Here is a 22225-nt window from a genome sequence, read left to right as displayed (position 1 = left end):
CTAGCCAGCCTGCCCTGAGCAGGCTCTGCCTCAGCCTCCCTGAATGCTGACATTACAGGGAAGATATTAAAGCTACTCAGGTTTTTTTTTTTTTTTAATATTCATTTATTTACTTTATGTATGTGAGGGCACTGTAGCTGTCTTCAGACACACCAGAAGAGGGCATCAGATCCCATTACAGATGGATGTGAGCCACCATGTGGTTGCTGGTTCTACAATAATGGAACGGACTGGCCCCGAATCACACATCTAGTAAGAGAAGAAGCCTTCCAACCCCAGCTTCTAACAAGCCTCACTGTTCTTTTTTGCCTGCTGTGATTTATTCCCACAGGAATCTCTCTTCAGGGACATATCATTGCCTCAGAATGTGGGAGGATACCAGAGAGAACACTGTGTAAGTACACATTTTTTTACTTCAAATTGTCCTTTGTTCTCTGTGTTCTGGGGTCAGTATTGCTTTGGGTTTTGGAGGGCCTTAATTGACCAGTGTGGCCATTAGCCATTAGCAGAACACCCAACTGCTTCTCCCTGGTGCCTTCATTTCCTTCCTCTGTTACTGTGCATTCTATGGCAGCAGGGCTAATAATTGCAGCTAATTAACTTAAGGATTGCCTTGATACCAAAAAAAAAAAAAACAAACAAAAAAAATCCTCTGAATGTGCTGACTTGCCAGAAGCTGAATTGGCCATCGGAAAAAAAAAAAAAAAAAAAAAAAGAAGTCATTTAAGAGAAAACTTTGACAATTGGCTTCTAGTCCTGTGATTTGTCCCTTTGTATTGAAGAGACCTCTAAGTGCTTCCTGTGTCAACTGAGGCTAGAATAATGATGTCACAGGATGTCTTATCTTCCTGTACGCTGTGAATAGAAGGGAACATTAAGGTTATGGGCCGTTTGCCACACATTGTATAATTAAGCGCAACACTGGCATGGTGAAGAGGTCCAGATCCCAGGCTTGAGAACACTGAGAGCATCACTTATTTGTCCTCTGCTGCAATAAAATGCCTGCCTTAAACAAACCAAGGACAGAAATGTTTATTTTTGTATCACAGTTTAAAAGAATACAGTCCACGGTGGCTGGGAAGGCAGGAGGCAGGGGTTGCCCACATCCTGGAGAATCAGAAAGGAGATGTGGAACAGAAAGTGGGGCCCAGCTATAAACCTCACCTCCATTCCCACACACAGCACTCACCCACTTTCTCCAGCTAAGACTCATCTTACCTAAGTTAGACAATCTCCCCAAACATTACCATCATCTGAGAACCAAGTATCCAACACATGAGCCTCTGGGGGACTTTTTATATCAAACTACACCATAGTAGTGGAGGAAGTATTACATCTGCAATTGCTTTTATTCATTCTTCCACAAAGAGATTCTTCCATAAAGAGTGCTGTGTTCATTTGGGAAGCCTGACTGGGTGACCTGAACATGCAGCAGCCCCTGAAGCTCTCCACACATTGACCTTACCTTCTCATTGTGTTCCTGAACTCAACAACTCCGTTCTTACTAGCTAACCCCAAAATGTGCCTGCCACTCATATTTTGTCTTCTTTCGTGGAGATGGGGTCTCATGTAACTTGGTTGGCTCTCAGACTGGCCATGTAGCTGAGGGTGACCTTGACTTTGAACTGCAGATCCTCTAACCTTCGTCCTCTACATACAGGATCAAAGGCATGCACCACACCTAGGTTATGTTGTGCTGGGTGTCAAATTCAGAATGTTTCCTTGCTAGGTAAGCTTCATGAACTGAACTACATTCTCAGCCTTGCTCATTTGTTTTCATGTCTCTGCCTGAAGCCTTTTCACACTAGAGTTCAGCCTTTGCCTAATACAGGTGAAAGGAAACCCCTCCAGTCCCACTGCAGCTAAACAGCCTACTCTGACATTGAGTTTTATCATAACAAGCTGAGGTGCTTGCCCAGTAGAAATTCCTGAGCTCAACCCCTCCATCAGTGGTTCTCAACCTTTCTAACACTACGATTCTCTCATATAGTCCCTCATGTTGTGGTGACCTCCAACTATAAAATTATTATATTTTTGCTACTGTAATTTTAATACCACTATAAATTGTAATGTAAGTATTTTTGGAGATAAAGGTGTGCCAAAGTGATCACAACCCACAGGCTGAAAAATGCTGCCCTAGATGATTCTCAGATGCAGTCCAAGAACCTCTAAGAACCCAAATTTATTTGACCAGTGACCAGTGCAGGGCTCCCCTCTGGACCATCTCCAAGACATGGAAATCAGCCACTTGAACCCTCACTATGGTGTGAACATCATTACCTGGTTGGAGGCTTGAGTCCCATTTTCAAACAATGCAAATTATCAAAAAAAATTTTTTTCTTTCATACATTGAAGCTATTTTGTCTCATTCTTTGGAAATCTCTTTTTGGCTGAATTCTGTCCTTTGAATCTAACTACAATAATTCTAGTAATTCCTCCCAATAACATTTGTTCAGATACTTAAAGACAGATATCACCTCCCATTCACACCAACTCCAGATCCTAAGTCTTCTTCTTTTTTACTTAGGACAGGATCCTAGCCCACAAGATGGTGCTGCCAATATTCAGGGTAAGTCTTAACCTCAGTTAAGACTCTCTGGAAACATCTGCACAGACACATACTGGAGTGTGTTTCCTAGGTGATTCCAGATTAGTGCAGCTGATAATAGGTGATAATAATCACACTGTGCAATGCCCGGACTGGATGCTGAACACAGTGGACCAGATACTTAGAGCTATCCCTCTGTTCCTTCTCCCGTGCCTTTTAGAACTGAGTTGAGATCTTGACTTGCACTTAAATATACAACATGTACATCTCTGTTAGTCACAGCTAAGCTTCTTACTTAGCTTTGATGTTGTTAAGTTTAATTTTGTTTTGTATTCTTGTTTTCTTTTTGTTTTTAGACAGAGTCTTACTATGTAGCCCAGGCTAGCCTAGAACTCACAGTCTTCATCCTACTTCATATTCCCAAGTACTGGAATTATTAGAGGTGTACGCCATCAGGCCTGCTTTTGTGTCATGTTTTAACCTAATTCTGACATATATAAAATTAAAATGTCTTCTACATCATAGATAAACATCAATTAGGAGGAATTGACACTGGATGAGAGAAAACTTCAAGGCTGTCCATAGGTCCATCTATATCTGACTCACTGGTTAACTTTTCAGCACACAACACAGGCCTTGACATGAAGTAAATATGATGCTAAACCTTATATAGACCAATTGATTAATGGCATTTCCATTTTCAAATTGTATAATATTCTAGATTGCTGGTTCTTAAGGGTCCTTTAACACAGGCTGGTGAGATGGTTCAGTGGGTAAAAGCATTTGCAAGGTAAGCCTGATGACCTGAGCTGCCCCTCAGAGCTGGTTCCTGAAAGTTATTCTGTAACTTCTACATGTATGCTGTGGCATGCAGATGCACACACACACACACACACACACACACACACACACACACACACACACCACCTCTACCAACATCAAGTTCTTTAACTCAAAATTCTTTCATATAATCAAAAAACCAAAGAAGGACAACTGTTCATCTTAAGTCACAGGTTCAGGAAATAAAACAATAATGCAGACATCCAATTTTCCAACACAAAGCACTAGAAACCATACCAAGCCACGGACACATTAATGGTTCCTTGTTATTTTTTATTCATCTTTATAACTGAGCTGCTGCTACTCAGCTTAGGAAATCTTGTGAAAAGTCCGATTAGAATAGAAGAAATAACTTGCCCTTCTGACTCAGGATCCAAATGTTCTTGGATGAATAATGACGTCTCCAGTTCCTTGGAAACCAAATAATTATAGTAAGAGAAAAACATTTCCAACAAAGACGCCCACAGGTCTGGGGTCTTAGTGGAGAAAAGTCTTCCAGCCTTCTGCAGACAAAGCCAATGGCCTTCAAGAGGAGCTCTCCAGGGTGCTAGACCACATCTGCTTTGAGAGACTGAAACATTCTTTCAGTATCTTTGTACCTGATTCATTATAAATCTGCTATACAACTCATACTTGACACCAAATATCAAGGATGTCCTACTTCATGAAGGCAGGAGTGGTAGCTCAGTGGTTAAGGAGATGAGCTCAATTCCTGACACCTCCATGGCAACTCACAACCTTCTGTAACTCCAGTCCCAGGGTATCCCACACCCTCTTCAGGCCTCCACAGGCACTACATGCATATAGTGTACTGATATACATGCAGGAAAAACACCCCCACAAATTAGATAATAATCTTTTAAAAAAAAAAAAAAACATTTCCTAACGACAGTCTGTGTCTGTGGTTTTTGCCCTTTGAGTCAAGTCTTCACTATAACGTGGCATGCCAGCTTTTATGTGCTCCCTTTTCCAGGTGAGAGAATAGAGATCAAGAGAGAGAAGCCCTTTCATTTGAATCACCTACACCCAAGATTTAAGCCAACATCTTACACACCCTACATTAGGCTTATTGTCCTAAAATCTGTCCCAAATTATTTTGACCTTGACCTCAACATTCTCCCAATCAAGGTACTTAGAAAAAATATGAACTTGGCTATTACCCATAGCATCAAAGTTTCCCATCTGCTTCTCCAGCCCATCCCATCCCAATGGATTTCTAATGTAACCTACATTGCAGATTCCTTCCACAAGAACACGCTGCCCTAAATTGCTCTGTTTACTAATCACATCACAGAGTCAAAAGCAGTATTACTTGAAATGGGCATGTAATTTGTTCAGCACCTGATGGAAGTGGCTTGTGATTCTTCTTCTTTTTCTTTTTTATTGTTTTTCGTTTTAAAAATTACTGTCATAAAAACAAACAAATCGTATTTTTCTGGATTGTTACAGAAATGTGCTTTCTGTTTTAAAAGCACACAGTAATTTTTTCCATGATGACTAATGCTTCCTTTGCCTGTTAAGGTATTATACACATAAAGAAAATACATTCTTTTCAGGTATACAACTCTACAAATTTTAATTATATGGTCGTTATGATCTAAATTGTATGGGCGCCAAATCTTCATGTAGATGATGTAAATCTCAATGACTATAGAGCAACCAAGTAATCACTCACAGCAGCGATACGTCCTGAAAGATGCTTCATCAGAGACTCTTGTCATTGTGTGGACACCATAACTTATTTATATGAACTGAGATGCCATGGTGAGACTCGGTGACATCATTTTATAGGACCATCCTAAATATGTGTCCCATTGTTGTCCACACCACCATTATGTAGTACATGATTGTATTTAGATATAGGACCTTTCAGGAGGTAATTAAGTTTAACAGAGTCATAAGGAAAGGAGTCCTGACCCAGTACTCTGATGACGTCAGAGAAAAACTATGGATGTTCCTGTAAACACTAAGGTTGGCAGTGAAATAATCCATGGAGACTCAAGAAGGAAACACAGACCCTCATGATTTAGCCAAGCTGGTTCAAACTTCTGGAATCTGACCCTAAACAGTTTGCTTTTTACATTTTGAACATAGTAAAAGTTTTAGAGAAAGTTTCCTTATGACAACTATTCCAACAAAGCTTGAGGCCTGGCGACATCCAAACTCCTTTGCTGAGTACATGTCTTTGCAAACCACAAAGCCCCTATGGCCTCTTCCACAAGAATGGGTTCTTCTGTCTCAAAAGCAGTGCTCAGGAGAAGAGTCTAGGGAGGATGGGTTTGGAATAAGCATAAGAGCAAACTCTTTTTGCAAAGTACATGGGTCCTCTTTCATAGGGATGAGTTCTATTGACTGAGAGGCAATGATCAGGATAAAAGAGTTCTGGTGAGGCCTGGATTCACAGAGTAGCAAAGATGACCAGGTTATTAACATATCCATCCCCAGCCTTCTGTATGGAAAACAGGTATGCACACCCCTTTTACTGAAGAGAAAACTGTGTGTGTTTATTAATTCTGATTTCTCTATCGCATGCATGCCCTCTACAAAAGAGGAAAAGACGCCAACAGTTCTATGCACAGAAGGAAAGCTACACATGGACACAGTGAGAACACAGCCCTCCACAAGCAAGGAAGAGCACTTGAGCTTTCAGCCTCCACAATAGCCAGGCAGTGCATTTCTGTTGATTAAGCTTCAGCCTGGCAGCCCTAGACAGGTGACACAGCTGCGTGAGTGTTGCCGTGATCAAGATTGAGAGGGTCTCCATTGTTGCAGACATTTCTCTAGTACCTCTTTCCCAACACCAGTCCTTGGCCTCCACTGACCTGATGTCTGTTGTTGTGAGTCGAACTTCTCCAGAACAACATAAAAAAACAGCAACAAAACCCAAAACTGTATGGCCTTAATGACTTTGTGTGATAATTATGTATTTTAGATGAAGATGTTTTCAGAGTGAATGAGAAAGCGTAAGAGGAGAAAGGGGGAGAACAATGGAGGGCAGAGGGGAGAAAAAAGAGGGAGAGAAGAAAGAAAGGGAGGGAGGAGAAAAGAGAAGAGGAGGGAGAGGAGGAAAGGAGAAAGGGAGATAGATAGATAGATAGATAGATAGATAGATAGATAGATAGATAGATAGATAAGAGATTGGATGGATTGATAGATGATAGCGATTACCTAGAGGGAAAATGAACATCTTGCTCTTGGCACAGATCAGCTAGCATTGACAGCTTCTTTCCATCAGAAAATTAACCTATTTCTCATGAAAAGGAAAGCTGGAAACAGATTAAGTACCCACTTGCTGGAGAGCTCTAAGAAAAAGATGCTGCTTCCTGCTCTTGCCTAGGAAACCTGATCCCTAGCTTCACTACAAACAGAATCTAAAATTTTACAGAAATGGTCCAAATGAGAATTTCCACCCTGAGGTACCAACCTTGACCTGAAACTAAGGTTAGATTCTCTGAGGCAGAGACACTTAATTAAGCCGAGTCACTGTTCCTTAAGTTCAGGTTCACGGCAGGCCAATTTAAGCCCCGAGTGTCAGGCGTATCCCAAATGAGGCTGCTTCTTCATTCTTCAGCAATACATTGGAGCAAAGTAAGCCCAAAACTGTCCTTCATCAAATTGGGTCCAATGACTGCTACAGAGATGCTTCACACCTGAGGGACCCAGAGATGGCTGAGAGCTACAGAGACCACTTAAAAAATGGTCATCGATAGCTTGAGTCAGCTCCTCATTCCACGCAAGTGGATGCCATCCACAGTTACGCCAGCATCACCAGAAACAACAACAACAAAATGATGAATTAAATTCTTCTCACTGGGAATTATGGCTGTGAGCCTGTCTATTTGCTCATGTGGAGGATGCATTAGGGACATCAAGGCATATAATGTTAGGCAAAAGGATTCAGTCAGCATTCTTAGGTTTACTACCAAATTGCATCATATATTGACCTTAAAGAAGGAGAATAATTCAAATGCAAATACAACGTTAGAGTCCTTACTGTAAGTGCTGTGTGTTGCATTATTTTCCCTTAAATATAAAGTAGCAGATACAGAGGAGAAAATGCAAAATCCCCAGTCAGGGAGCAGCTAGTAATGGTCCTGTGCCCATGCACATATGGGCACTACTAATTAGACTTAGTGGATTATGGAAGAGGAGCAGCAGGAGGAGGAGGAGAAGGAGGAGGAGGAAGAGGAGGAAGAGGAGGAAAAGGTAAGGTTGGGAGACATATGAGGGAGTTGGAGGGGGTGGACATGACTATTATATCTGCTAATTAAATTATTGATGAATAAAATGAATCAAAAATAGACACATGGGCCAAGGCAGATACTGGAGAATCTATAAATAAATTCAATTAGAAAAAAAATAAATAACAAATAAAAGCAAAAAGCATATGCACACATGTGGTTGTGTAAATTGAAGGCAAATCCTAACTCTTGATTCCAGTAGTCTCAAAAAAGCATCACCATCCTCAGGAGTAATGACAGGTACAATCCCTTCCCCATCAGGAGAAATATCATATATAAATGTTAAGAGCTGGCAATTTTATTGAGAGTAGAAATGTTTTAAATAGAAACGTATGTAAAACCTGCTCTTTACCATTTAGAAATGATGTATGTGTTCTCTAACAATGCGGTCTTATTTGAAAATGGCCTAATTTATCCTCTGCAAATGTGCTCCTGTGTCAGGAATTAATATCTTAAACATCCGTGCCCTCGTTTTGAGAAATGACAGGCATATCACGACTACTCAACCATGTACAGAAGAAATCTCAAATCACAAGCTTCTAGGGCAGATTGAGCAAGAAGCACCTAATGTTTAATGGTCCCTAAAGGACTAAAGGCCAGGGCCTATTTCCAATATAGCTTGAAAGCCTCTCAATCATCTTTCCAAGGTGTTGCTATAAATAGAGACTTAATAGCAGAGGCAGCTAGAGGGTATTGACAATCATTCTGAAGTTCCAGCATAAACCTGCAGAACCTGTTGCTAGACTCCTCACTTCCTGGTTGAACATAATTTACCATAGACAGACAGACAGACAGATGATAGATTGATAGATGATGGGTAGATAGATGAAAGAGATTAGATAGATGGATAGATAGATAATACATACATATGTGCATACATACATATATAGATACATAGATGAAAGATACATAGATTAGAGATTGAATAGATTGATAAATAGATGATGGAGATGAGAGAGAGAGAGAGACAGCAGACAAATAGATAGATAGAGGTAGTGATATAGATTCTCCTATCTACAACCAACTTAGAAATAACCCAAGACATGAACAGTTAAATTTTTAAATTTGAGCTTCCAACATTGGTCATTAACCACATTTTTTATTAGATATCTATATCTCTCAATCCATCTTTGGCAATGTATAGGGCCAAAAGACTTCATCAGATTCTCAACTACAATTGTGGCCTTAGGAGATCTGAAGATTGCAGTTGTGGCAGTAGAGTGACCCATATACAAAGACTGATTGCATTGTTAATGATGAATTGGTGCTTAAAACTTATCAGTTCTCACAGCCTTCCTCAGTGAGAAAGCCAAGGCACGGTGAAGACGAATGACTGGCTCCTTATGTAGGACGAAATAAAAAATGCACCACAGCCTTCATTCTGGGACCAAGTATGGATGTGACAGGGAATAGAGTAAGACAGTGCAGATGGAGGAGTTAATGAGAGGAGAGAAAGATCCCATTCAGCTGCTGTCATAAAGACTTGGTGAGGGATCCGACATTCGAAAGTGGCAGATGACGGGTGTCGAGTTCTTCCAGGGAAGGCTGAGGGTGAACTGACGTGACTGTTAGCGGTGTAATGTACACTCCATTGGTGACTGTCACATGCAGTTTTTAACTCACTGAGAAGCCAGCTCTGGAAATGGGATTGTCCCCTTCCCTTACTTCAGACCCAGATATGTTTATGCCAAGTGTTCTACAAAAAACCCCTGTCCTGGATCAGGCCAACCCCCAACTCTGTAACAGGGAGGAAGGAAAAGATTTAAAAAATCCGAGAGTAGTAATAACATCATGCCTTTGAGAACAGCTAGAAGGGGAAACATTTCCGATAAGCTTTGCTGTTGTTTATTCCACGATATAACTCTGTCTACAGTGGCAGAGTTGCCTGGAGCTAATCTATGGGGGAAATGACTCTGCTCTGCCTGAGGCTTTCTAATTGGAACTTCCCTGTGACTTTATCAGCCAATCCTCCCCAGTCATCATGATTATAAGCATCCAAATGATGACAGTGTTCATCTGCTAGGATTTATTCTTCACTTGGAAGCCTCACCCAGAAGAGCACTCTGCTCCACCCCAGGCTTTCTCTACCCAGAACCCTAGGTGGTCCTATCAACGGGGCTTCCCCAGTCACTCCCTGCCACCATTTGTTAAGTCCAGAGTCTAAGAATGTTACCTTTGGTTTGCTCTTTCAATGTGGCTACTCCTGTTGTCTCTACTGTACATTTTGGGGGCCTGATTTGGTGACGCTTTGATATCCACCTACTGCTCCTCTCTCTCTGCCACCTGCCACTTACTCTTTTACTTGGTTTGCTATATACTAAGTGAACTCCCTCATTCCAGACAGAGAGCACAGCTACCATAGATTATTCTCCACTGTTGAAAAACAGTTGTGCCAAAGAAAGATGAAACTGGGAATTGCTAAATTTGATGTGAACAGCTGCGTGTGTAAAGTCTTAGAGATATATCGTGACACTGTCGGGAAAAAAAAAAAAACAAGAATGAAAAACCATCTCACAACATTGGGACCTAAACCATGTACAACACATAATCCCCTGAAAGTCTTACATCAATGTCCCTACTTTGTGATTTTTGGCAATGATCATGACAGCCGGAGGGGTATCTGTAGTGTCTTTCCAAAGAGTGATTTGGAACTCAGTATCAAAAGGCTTTCCAAAGGTTACGGCTTTTGACTGATCATGTCTTCATTTAGCAACTCATTCTGAAGAACATTCATGGATATTTCTCTCTAAGCAACCTATTGTGGGGTTTGTTCCAGTAATGAATGACTAGAAGTCACCTTATATTCACACATATAGACAGACCACATGAGTTATGGGACCTTTTCATGGCAGAAAGACAGCAGTTGGTCATTATATATTATAGAAGCATAGTTACCACATAGCAGATTGTGAAACTTTGAGATTCAATTCTTGTTAGTCAGTTTTCCATCACAGTAAGAGATATTTTGGGGGGGGGGGGGAGTTAAGTTTGAAAAGATGAAGCATTTCTTTTGACTCAGTTTCAGATACTTCAGTCCATGAAAAGTCAGCTCCATTAACCTCCCAATCTTTCCTCCCTTTCTTCTGAGGATCTTTATAACGTGTGTGTGTGTGTGTGTGTGTGTGTGTGTGTGTGTGTGTGTGTGTGAAGTTTCTATGTGTGGGTCCAGTTCACACATATGAGCACAATATCGAAGGAATCCAGAAGGCATCAGATTTCCTGGAGCTGCCATTACAGGTTTTTATTAACCGCCTAATATGAGTGCTAGGAATCAAAGTTGGGTCCTCTGAAAGAACAATAGAAACTCTTAATGTCTGAGCTATCTCCCTAAACCCTAAACCAGTGGCATCCAACCTTCTGAATGCTACAACCCTTGAACACAGTTCCTTATGTTAGGTGACAACCCTCCAAACATAAAATTATTTTTGTTGTTAATTTATAACTGTAATTTTGCTACTGTAATGAATCAAAATGTAAAATATCTGTATTTGATGGTCTCAAGCGATCCCTGTGTAAGGGTCATCTAATCCCCAAAGGGGGTTTCGACCCACAGGTTGAGAACCTCTGCAAAACCATCTTATTAAATAGGACTATTACAAAGATTCTCACCCAATGCTCAATGCCAGATTCCTTAGAAAGCAACCTTCTGCATCTGGCAATAGCTTCATGGATGACATCAGTTTCTAGGAACCTTTCTGACATAGAAAAGAGGAAGGAGTTGGGGCTTTAACTTGACCTAGCTGTCCATCCTGACATCTGTGCAGACAGAGCTGATGGAGTCACATTCTCCCCAAAGGCTCTTGTTTCTTCCCAGTTCCGATAGCTTTAGGGGTGTCTTATCTTGGGGCCACCTCAATTCACTTGTAACCTCTCTGAGCATACTGCCCCCCCCAACCTGTTCTCTCCTAAGCCTCTCCTGTCTCTGCTATGACCCTTGGGATTGCATCAGAGTCCATCTGGATCATCTACAATCGGTTTCCGTCACCAAGGCTTCCCTGAATCATGCCATTTGCTATTGGAAGCATCATGTTCCTCAATCTGCCATTACACAGAGTAACACTGACATTTCCTGGGCACTGGGATGCAGATGTATCTTGTAGGTGACAGAGGCCACATGTACCAAATATCCCATAAGACTATTTTCAATTTTCATTTTTCTTCTTTCCAGGGTCCCTAGTCAGTCTGATTTTGTTCCCTTCCCCTTTTCTTGGTGGTACCCAGTTTAGAACTTTGTAATGGGTGGGGCTCCCCATGGAAACTTCTAGAAATCCTTTTAATAAGGGTATCTCAGTTCTTTTCCTTACAATTCAGTTTGGAAAGTCAGCTGGACACCAGCTGGCTTAAAAAGCAACAAAAGGCTTCCAGCTAGAGGCAAAGTGTTCAGTCCCTACTCCACACTAACCTCAGGTTTGTTTTTTTTTTTTTTTTTAAAGACCCTGGCTAGGCAGTTTCCTCCAGCTGACTCTGAATTTTCTTCCCAAAAAGAAGGGCTCAGAAGATGTTTCTAGAAGCCCTGTGCTACTTAGCTTCCCCAGGAAGAGTTAAAGATTTTAAAAAAGATTCTTTGTCCTCTAGCGCCTTTGAGATACTTCTTTTAAGTTGGGGTGGGGGGGAGGATACAGCCTTTTGCTCTGCCCTACTGAATTTGGAAGGAGGCATCTGCCCTGGAAAGAAGAAAGGGCTTTAAAGGAGATAAGAATCTTCATTTTTCCAGTCCCAGTGGCCCAGATCTGAACACTTGAGGCTTTTGCAACCAGGAGCATCAAGTTTCAAAGATCTCTGTCTTTGCTCTAAGCTCTCGTGCTGTTTTGGAAAAAGTAGATCTTTTGGCTAACAAAGGTTCTTTGACCCAGCAACATATGGAAACTGGATATCTGTTTCTATCTTCTATCCTGATCCCCAAACTCTCCTACTGATCTACAGAAAATTTTCCTTCCGGTGGTATGGTATGCACTGCGAAGATCATAACAAAGAAGTCGAAAGAAACATGGAGGAGGAAAAGAATTATCTTGCCTTCATAATCGCATTCCCTTCCTTAAGCCTTCAAGGCAATATTTGAACTTTTATAATCGAGCACCGTGTATATATTCAGCTTTTCTGTAATTACCGTATCCTCCTAACTCTGTGAAGTAACCATAATCCTCCTTTAAAGGTATGGAGGCAAAAGATAGCTCTCTGTAGATAGTAAAGGAACAGGTCCCATCCTGAAAACTACAAGGTGATGGTTCACATTCCAGGGAAAGAAGAGGCTAAAGTGGAAAGGAAGATTAAGAGTCACAGTGTCCAGCAGACACCTACAGAGGGCTACCTTTCGCCTCCACACCTTTAAAGGGGGAGTATAATATCCACTTCACAGACTCATGAGGATTCAGTAATTACCGAAAGGCTGAATACACGCAAGGTGTTCAACTATGAAAGTTCAAATCTTGCTGAGACACTGAAGAAGATGAATAAGAGGGCTTGTGGCTGTATATGGGTTAACCAAGCTAAACTGTAAAGGGGATAGCCAAGAAAAAGAGGAGGCACAGTGTAACTTAATTTTTTTTAATCCTATTTTTAATGATGTTCTTGAACACTTTAACCTCCCTTCTAACCCATCACCCACCAGAGGTAGTAGAAAAGAAAGAATCGGGGGAAGTAGGTCTGTTTAGAAATGGTTCTTTGGAGCAACTCCTGTATGTGTTGTCTGGAAATTGGCAGTTCAGTTTACAGGTCAGTAGTGGCAGCTCTATCCACTTACAAACACTTTATGGATAAACTAGCACTCTAGTTCAGTAAAGTCTGGATAAGAAAGACAAATCAGCAGTGGTGGCATGACCTAGTGGAGGCAGCCAGGACTCAGCCCTGGCATGAGTCAGCAGGAAAGACCAGGAGGGACTCCAGGAGAAGTTCTTGACAGTGCCTCTCTCAGCGAAAGGATGACCAGCAATGATGTGAGACCAACAAGCATTGTATAGCTATCTCTACCAGCAAGTCAAGCTCAGGCTTCTTCACTTTCAGAAGAGTCCTATTTATACTTCCTCCAAACAGCCCGTGTCCTACATAGGTCTTGTCTCAGCGTATCTTGTCTCAACTGATATCACTCTGTCAATCAGCCCAAGTCAGAGGAAGCTGCAAGAAGCCATAGCGTATCACCAGTAATGTTTTGGTACATTTCCCTCCATAGAGTCCAGACAAATGGAGGTCAACTACTCAGTGTAAGGCAAACCAATATATGCATGTTGTTAGTGAATCTTTCATCACATGTCCTTTTACGTGCTTGCTTTAGCAGAACACCCTTTCACCTGTGTTTGTTTCAAGGAAACTTTTCTTCATGAGTCTGTCTTAGCCACTGCCAGCTCTCAAGAGTTTCTCAATTTTACTTCATTTCTCAAGTTTCCTCAACTTCTCCCTTTTCAGTAATAATTCTTTCTCAAATCTTTCATTAAGAGTATGTGCAGTGTGTGTGTGTGTGTGTGTGTGTGTGTGTGTGTGTGTGTGTGTGTACATGCATACAGGTCAAAGGACAATTTGTGGGAGTTGTTTTCCTTCCACCATGTAGGTCAGAGAAGCCAAACCTAGGCAACATCCTTGGGAATAACCTCTAAGCTGCTGAGACATCTCCCTGGACTGATTTGCTGTGACAATTTTTTAACAAAATATGCTTCAATTTTTCTTATTCCAATAAAAAGCCTCATCTTTAATATTTTTTTATGGTGAGACAACAACCTTAGAATCACTGTCCCAGGTCAGTCTTGAATGATCACAAATGTCTGGCATCATAGATCCCCTGACTCTTAAATCCTATACAGCTAAGAGGTGGAAACAACCCAAATATCCATTGTCAGATGAATGTATAGACAAGATGTGGATGTGATGTGTACATACACAGATAATACTTAGCAGTAGTGCCACATGCCACAATACCGATAACCCTCCTGTTATTAGGTTAGAGTCAGTGAAGTAAACCTGACACCAAGCATAGATACTGGACAACCATGTTTATATGACTGTTCCAGAAGGGAAATTAACATAGACAGCTATAGCTGAGGGACAGGGAAACAGGAGTACTCATGACATGGGTAGAGTATCCCTCAGGTTTCTGAACCAGCCCTGAAAATCGACCATAGTCATGGTTATATGACGTCACATCAGTACATTTGAAAATGGCTAAACTTGTAGGTTTGTTGGTACATATATTTTATGACAATCAAATGAGCGGTTATGGGAACTGTGATATTTACTTCAAGAAGCCTGTAACCATTAGGAGAGGGAGCCTGAACCTACCTTTGTTATGGGGGAGATGAGGTGACGGTTTTACATTGGTTGTAAAACATTTGCTGCAAAACCATGAGCCGCTGAGTTCAATCTGCAGCACCCATGGGTTTTTGTTGTTGTTGTTATTGTTTTGGTTTTTTGTTTTTTTTTTTTTTTTTTTAAAGCCAGGCATAGAAACATGCACCTGGGAAGGCAGAGGGAGAAGACCTTCAGTGCAACCGGGCACCTAACTTAGAGGAACTGGGGGGCAGGGGGTGTTCCGGGTTCAACAAGACTGAGCCTCAAGAAGGAAGATGGAGAACATTTTAGGGAGACAAATAATGCTCACGTGCACGGACTCACACAGACATACATCAATGCAATAAATAAATAGTTGATTATATAGGGAGACTCATCTTCAATAATAACATCCTGTGTACCAGGCAGAAACTGCAGTGAGTCAAAGGTAGCTCTGTGTCTGCCCCCAGCCGATTTCCTGACCCAGGGTTGTTTTTCAGAGGGAGGAAAACTAACCCGTGACTCGCTGAGTGTTATCTGACCACATCCTCAGGACTGTCTTCTGCTGGTATCCTCATCTGCTACTTTGTCTTCTGGCTTCACCTCTGAACTTTAAAAATAAAGAACTAAATGTTAAAAAAAAAAAAAAAAAAAAAAAAAAAAAAAAAAAAAAAAAAAAAAAGAATATGGCTCCGAAAGCCTGCAAAAGCAGCATTAGCGGATGTTAAGTGCAGTGGTTCTTTTTGGCCAAGACCATGGAACTTTCCATGTCAGTAAGCTATATCATTCTGTTTTCATGTGAGCTTTTTAAAAAAGTTTCTATTAGGCAGCTCGAAGTGCTGAGACAATACCTCTGGCCTTTCCCTGGCTGGGCTGGGCATGGCTGAAAGCAAGCAAGTAGGTGGTAGAGAGGTGGTAGAGGAAGCTGTCTTTAACTTTGGCCAGGGATTTACTTCCTTTGGAATCTTTGGATTGCACATTTAACCTACCTTTCAAAAGGAGATGCCATTGTGGACACACATGTGAGCCGCGCTCTGATGAGTGTGCACGTGGAGAGACAGGTGAGAAAGCGTACTATGAAGAGAGGTGGAACCGCTAGTGAGGAGCAGCCGGATGTGAGTAGCCTGAGCTACAACCTGAAATCAAAGTGAAGTCCAGGCCCACGCTGCTCCGGAAAGGCCCAGGGCCGTGGTCCAAAGGGGCCGTGTCTGGGACCACGGCCCTACAGCTGTAGTGGTCTGTGTCAATGCCTGTGGGCCGTGTTATTGCCAAAAGCCATGCAGTTGTCCCTGGCTTGGGATGCCACCTGAGGCCATTGCAGGGTTAAGCAGAAATGGCCCCGCTCCTGCTGTCTGCAGCACTCAGGTGACCCGCACCTCACCTGGGAGCTTTATAGAGCTGTTCTAGATGGCATGAGTTTGGGTGAGCTGGCACAAATGGTATGAGCTTTGGTGAGCTTGTCCTACCCCTTCCTGGGCAGAGTGGGAGAACTGGCCGGAGGATGTGGGAGTCACCAGGGATCTGACCTCACCCTTCACTGGCTGCAGAACTCTGGAAGAGCAGGCCTGCACCTCAGCTGGACAGCACAGTAGAGCTGACCCTGGTGAAGTAGGTGTAGGTGAGTCTTCCCCGAGGGTATTAGAGTGGGAGAGCTGGCCCGGATGACATGGATGTAGGAGAACTTGCAGGCTGGCCAACTCAGCTACCATCAAGGCTCAGTTCCAGAGCTTTGAGTTGGCCCACTCCAACATCTGCACCATCGCCTACAAACTGCTGGAGCGTGTAAAGGGGCCCCGTTGCAGAATCTCCATGACTCAGGGCCACAAGAAGATATCCGAGAGGAGTCCCATCAGGATCCAGTATTGATGGTGTAGCAGAAGCCAGAGGCCTGGAAACAGACCAATGGCTCACTACAATGAACATTTATAAGTAAAGTTGCTTCTCATCATTGGCCTATCTAAGGGGTCTACTGTGGGACACCCCACAGCTTCCATAGTGAAATTTGTTTCCCTTAGAGGGGTGGGCTGCAAGGATGGAGGGCGGATATGGAGGGACAGGGAGATGAAGGGGATTGGGATGCCAGATGCAAGATTCACAAGAATCAAAAAAAAATTTTTTTAAAGAAGTTTGTATTAGCATGTATTAAGTATACATAATAATGGGTTCCATATACATATCATATTTTACATGCTTATAAGTATCCATATTGTATATTTTGATCACATTAACCTCCTATTACACTGTTTTCCATCTCTTGGTCCTCCCCATTCTCATCACTAACCTATAACTTCAGGGTCATTATCATGGTCTCCCATTCCTAGGTCTTTAGGACAAACAATATTTGGCCAATATCACTATCTGAGGAGTTTGGAACTGAATTAAAGTTTAAAATTTGAATCCCAAACCAAACGAGTTTAGCCTCTGCTAGATTAGATACTGAGTAACTTGAAATCTCTAGTGACAACCAATGATCTAAAATTTTCTTTGGGGTCTCTCCTCATCAGCCACCATCATCATGTACAAAGCCATTGGTACTGGTTTTTGAGACTTAAGAAAAAATAAACAGTGTGTCTTTCTCTGGTACTAACGACCGGAATGTATAAGGAGACAATGGTATATCCTAGGCAGTGTTCATTTAATCTCCACAGGAACTCTGAGATAAACATAACTGGTCACCACATTTTCTTGATGAGGAAGCTGTAAAGCTTGCCCTTGGTTACACAGTTGTTCAAGCATTCATTCCTGGCCATTTTGTATCGCCATTCAAAATATTCAATCAACCATTCACACTTCCCAGTGAGACAACGGGAGGTAATTTCAAAGCTAGCATTTGTCAGTCCTGGGATAGAAAACTTCACTCACGAGGAATATTTTAAAACTCAGACCTGCAGTGCAAGGATCAAATGGGAAACCCCACCTGAATTCTTGGTTTGTGGGTAGAGTGAGCCCTCAGAACTGGAGCATCCTCTGTTTTAGCTCTCAAATATTCACAGTCATGGCTACTGCAGTTGCTAACACTCCACATCAGAGAAAGTCATGTCACAAAATGACCTCAATCCTGCCAGAATATTGTTAAGTTCTAGTTTAGGGGATGAGCCACTCTGTCTTGACACCAGGAAGAGGAAGCTGTCATTCAATCCCATCATGATGATTATTCCACTGTTGCTGTGAACCGCTCTAAGACAAAGATGCATGCGTTCGCTTCCCTGAGTCCCTCTCTCCGTGTCTCTCTGTCTCTATCTCTGTCTCTCTCTTTCTCTCTGTCTCTCCCTTTCCCTCTTCTCTCTCTCCATTCCTCTCCCTTTCCCTCTTCCTCCCCCCTCTCTCTCATACCCCCTCTTTGTGTGTGTGTGTGTGTGCGTGTATAGGTTCTTGTGTGTGAATTCTCACAAGTGTAAGGCAGAAAACTTCAGATGTTGATCCTAAGGTGTCATCTAATCATCTACATTTTTTTTTTCTTTTGGAAACTGAATCTCTCGGGTATATCTGGTGGGCCAGTGAAGCTAGAGCCTTGGCCTTTCTCCTGTGAAATGAAGAGGTAATGTGGACCATGCAAACGAAAAGGATCTTTCTAACTTAGACTTACTGTAACCTGCACATGAGTTTCAGGACTTTGTTCAATTGTGAAAATTTCAAAGAAAGTTTCTTACCAACAGCTTAATAATCTGCCTCATATAGTGCTATGGCTCTTATTGCTCCATGGTCTGCTTTTAGCTTGGAGCTCCGTTTATCCAAGGTCCAAGTGCCCGGGTGCAAAGATTCTCCTGTGACCCCAAGCAGGAGATTCAAGATTTAAACAATATGTATGGATTCTTGCATGCGTAAGGCAGATGACAACTGTGTTGGGGGGGGGGGAGTGGGGGAGGGGTGTTTCAAAAGCTAGTCCATTCCTCAGGCTAGGAATGATCAACAAGCATGCCTGGTTCTCCTTCTTTACATCCTGAGTACCCTATTACTCTAGGCTTATGAAATTCACCACACACCTTAAAGTACCCACAGGCTAGCGAGGTTGGTACGGGTGGTACAAGAATCCAGCTAAAATCTAGTTTGCCTCCCAAACTGAACAGAGCAATGTGTTTTCCCCTTAGAGTCAACAATAGTCCCCAAGGCCGATGACTCCAGTGTTGAGAATTATCACAGATTCTAATTCTCTGACTAAATCGTGGAAAGCAAACCGCTGGGTTGAGCTCTCAAAATCCCTTGCGGGTTTAGGATTATGTTGTATTTCAGGTGGAGGTTTACCCTATGACAGACTGCTCTGTCTGTGTCAGACCTCCCTGAGTTGAGGAATGAGGGCTGCAAAGCAGTGACTGAGCTCTCATCTGGTTGACTACTTTGCCTGTTTTTGGCAATAGCTCCTTGGCATGTTCTCACAAAGGAAACATGTCTGCTTGCTTGCTTGTTTGCTTGCTTGCTTGAGTGACTTTGCATCTTTGTACTGTTGCTGAGTTTTACATTTATTTTATAGAGAAATATAAATTACTAAACATATTTTCTAGGGTTGGGGAGATGGCTCGGTGAGTAAAGAGCACAAACCCCCAGAATCCACCTACAACTAAATACACTACTAAGTATCTGCAATCCCAGCACTTCTATGGCCAGATGAGAGACAGAAATACGAGGTCTCCCAAATAATAGCATAATAGCCTGCCATGTGTTGTGGCAAACAGGAGACCTTGTCTCAAATAAGAGACAAGGAGAGGACCAACAGCTGAGGATTTGCTTTGACTTCCATGCTGACACCCATACTCACAAACACATACATGCATGTGTGTGTGTGCACACAAGCATAGTCTTTTTACCTACACACACACAGAGAAAGAGGAGGGAGGGAGAGGGAGAGAGAGAGAGAGAGAGAAGAGAGAGAGCAGACTGCCAGTTTTAAAATAATGGAACAGGGAAAACAGGGGTCCTTAAGTGTAAACAGGATTTGTCAGTATCTGGTAGGCTGAACTCAGGAACCAGGGTCCTGAAATCTCTGTGTCTTTGTCTCATATACTCAAGAACGAATGAGTTTCACCAATGATGAAGGGCAAGTTGAAGAAGGAGTTCTTGTTATAGAGAAAAGGCTAGAAGGAGTAGTAAAAGCTCTTTTACACAAGGCAGAGCTCCAGAAAGCAATCGGGGCTCTGGAGAGGACTGATGAGAGGGTCCCAGGAAAGGATGGAGTCACTTCTATGTAGAAGGGGCCAAGAGAGGGAAGAACCCACGGAACAATGTCTCTGTGGCTTTTTCTAAGACTTAAGGCAGAAACTGGACAAAGACCGAAGTAATATCTATTGAGATGGGTCAGTTCAGCACACTGCAGGCTAAGACAATTGAGGTGAGCATGCTCTTTGCATGTTCTTCTGGACCAATACCAACCAGCGAGATAATCGCTTGCTGTTCGGGTGTTACTCACCCAATTAGGAGAGCAGTTCGGTTTTTGAAGTTTCCTTCTCCCTCCCACCCCCATTTGACCTTGGCTCATCTACTGTGCACAACATTAGCTCTTACTGGCCTGGTTCTTTGCTGACCTTGTGAATGTTGCTGGTCTCTGACCCTGATGGGGTCTGCTAGCCTTTAATGCTCTCTTTCATGTGGCCAGCTTGTAGTTTTGACCATGGTCCTTTTTCCCTTACTGTTTAAGGAGAGTTCATTCTCAATGCAGCTATCTGGTTATAGCTGTAGTTTTTCTCAGCAACCTCAAATTTTACCCCTTTGTCTCTGGGGCAGACTGGATGAGAGGAGGCATTGTAGAGACACAATTGAGCCTGCTACAGTTAGCTGCTTTGGAAGTGAGAATGTGTAGCATGACAACAATCTTGCCTATCTTAGTAGGAGTAGAGTGTATTTCATCATGGTAGCCAGTCACAACCCATTGACACTGGCTTCCTCCCAGAGACCCATTCTTCTTCCTCTCATCAGGTGAATTGGCTGTCTCCTTTAGACCAGCTACAGGAGCCCTTACTACTCTTCCTAAGCGGTCCAGACTTTGCCATTTTAACTTGAACGTTCGTTTCAACACTAACCTCTTTTAGTTTTTTTTTTTTTTAACTGACATAGTATTGTTGCTACTTTTGAGAATATATGATATATGTAAATTCCAATACACCCAAGTCCTCCAGGATTGTATGTGTTGGCCAGGGTGGGGGGTGTGAATAGTGGATACTGAGTCCTTGCCACCAGAACAGCAGCTCTGGAACCTGGGGACCCACCTCTTGCCAGCTTGAATGGACATGTAGAAGACAGTCCTTGCCTTGCTGAACAGTATCGGCTTTGCTCTGAGGCAGACCACACCCCCATCTTCCTTCAGGACATCCTGAGCCAGGATTTCTAAATCAGGGCCAAAGGCAACAGAGTGTAAACTCTACATTCCATTCTTTGTGTAAGAAAGCCCTGGGAAAATTCCCCACTTGCCCAAGAGACGGCAGAGGAGCTGGTCAGAGCTGCTACTATGACCAAAGTTTAAGAGAAAATTCCCTTATCTCCCACTGGAAAGATTTCCAAAGGGGACAGGTTAAGAGTTGGGGATTTTTTTAAAGGTTTATTTGTTATTTATTTTTGTGTGTACTAGTGATTTGTCTGCATATATGTCTATGCCTGCACCATGTACATGTACTGCTTGTGGAGACCAGAAGCAAGCATTGCATGTCCAGATACAGATGGCTCTGAGCCCCCATTTGGCGGCTGAGAATCAAGCCCAGTAAGATAAGCCCTTTAGCTCTTACTGGCTGAGCCATTCATACACACACACAAACACACACACACACCAGATTAGAGTTTATATCATGTCCTAAACTGTCATATGCTACTTCAGAACTATTCATTTTTATTAATATATGTGTGTGAATATTCTGCCCGCATGTATGTCTGCATCACTTGCATGCTAGGTACCCGTGGAGACCAGAAGAGGACATGAGATCCCCTGGAACTGGAGTTACAGATGGTTGTGAGCCACCATGTGGGATGTTGGAACTTGAGCTCAGGTCCTCTGGAAAAGCAGCCAGTGCTCTGAGCATTGAGAAATTCCCAGCTCCAATTCCACTTTGAAGTGAGATTGGGGTCTCCTCTCACTGTGGCTTATCGTGATAACGGCACAGACGAAGTCAGCCAAATTAATCCAGTCTATGTTTACAGCAAGATTCCTGAAAACTTACTAGACTGCACAAGATTTTTTCCCCTTCTCTTATGTAATACAATGAACATCTGTTCTGAGGAATGTACGTTGGGAAATACTGACGCAATGGAAAATGGGGACCTTTGGAGTCAGCAAACGTACACCGAACTCTCCGCCTGATCACTGGCTTACTAAACCTTCCACTCTGCCTCACCATCTTCAAAGGCTGAGCTCACAGTTCTG

At 42.5% G+C, this 22225-nt stretch overlaps 1 protein-coding gene across 1 annotated transcript in view; it reads left to right on the top strand.

Moving 5' to 3' along the window:
• Positions 1-22225, top strand: part of Mmd (monocyte to macrophage differentiation associated) — an 86406-nt gene that overhangs the window by 14502 nt on the left and 49679 nt on the right. Inside the window, exon 2 of the mRNA XM_034504904.2 lies at positions 332-394. Coding sequence (XP_034360795.1) covers positions 366-394 — 29 coding nt within the window. The 5' untranslated portion in view covers positions 332-365. The remainder of the gene's footprint in view (positions 1-331; positions 395-22225) is intronic.

Source organism: Arvicanthis niloticus, chromosome 6 (genome assembly GCF_011762505.2).
Source record: "Arvicanthis niloticus isolate mArvNil1 chromosome 6, mArvNil1.pat.X, whole genome shotgun sequence".
Lineage (NCBI taxonomy): Eukaryota > Metazoa > Chordata > Mammalia > Rodentia > Muridae > Arvicanthis > Arvicanthis niloticus.
The sequence above is the reverse complement of the archived record's forward strand: the minus strand, read 5'-3'. Positions and strand labels throughout refer to the sequence as shown.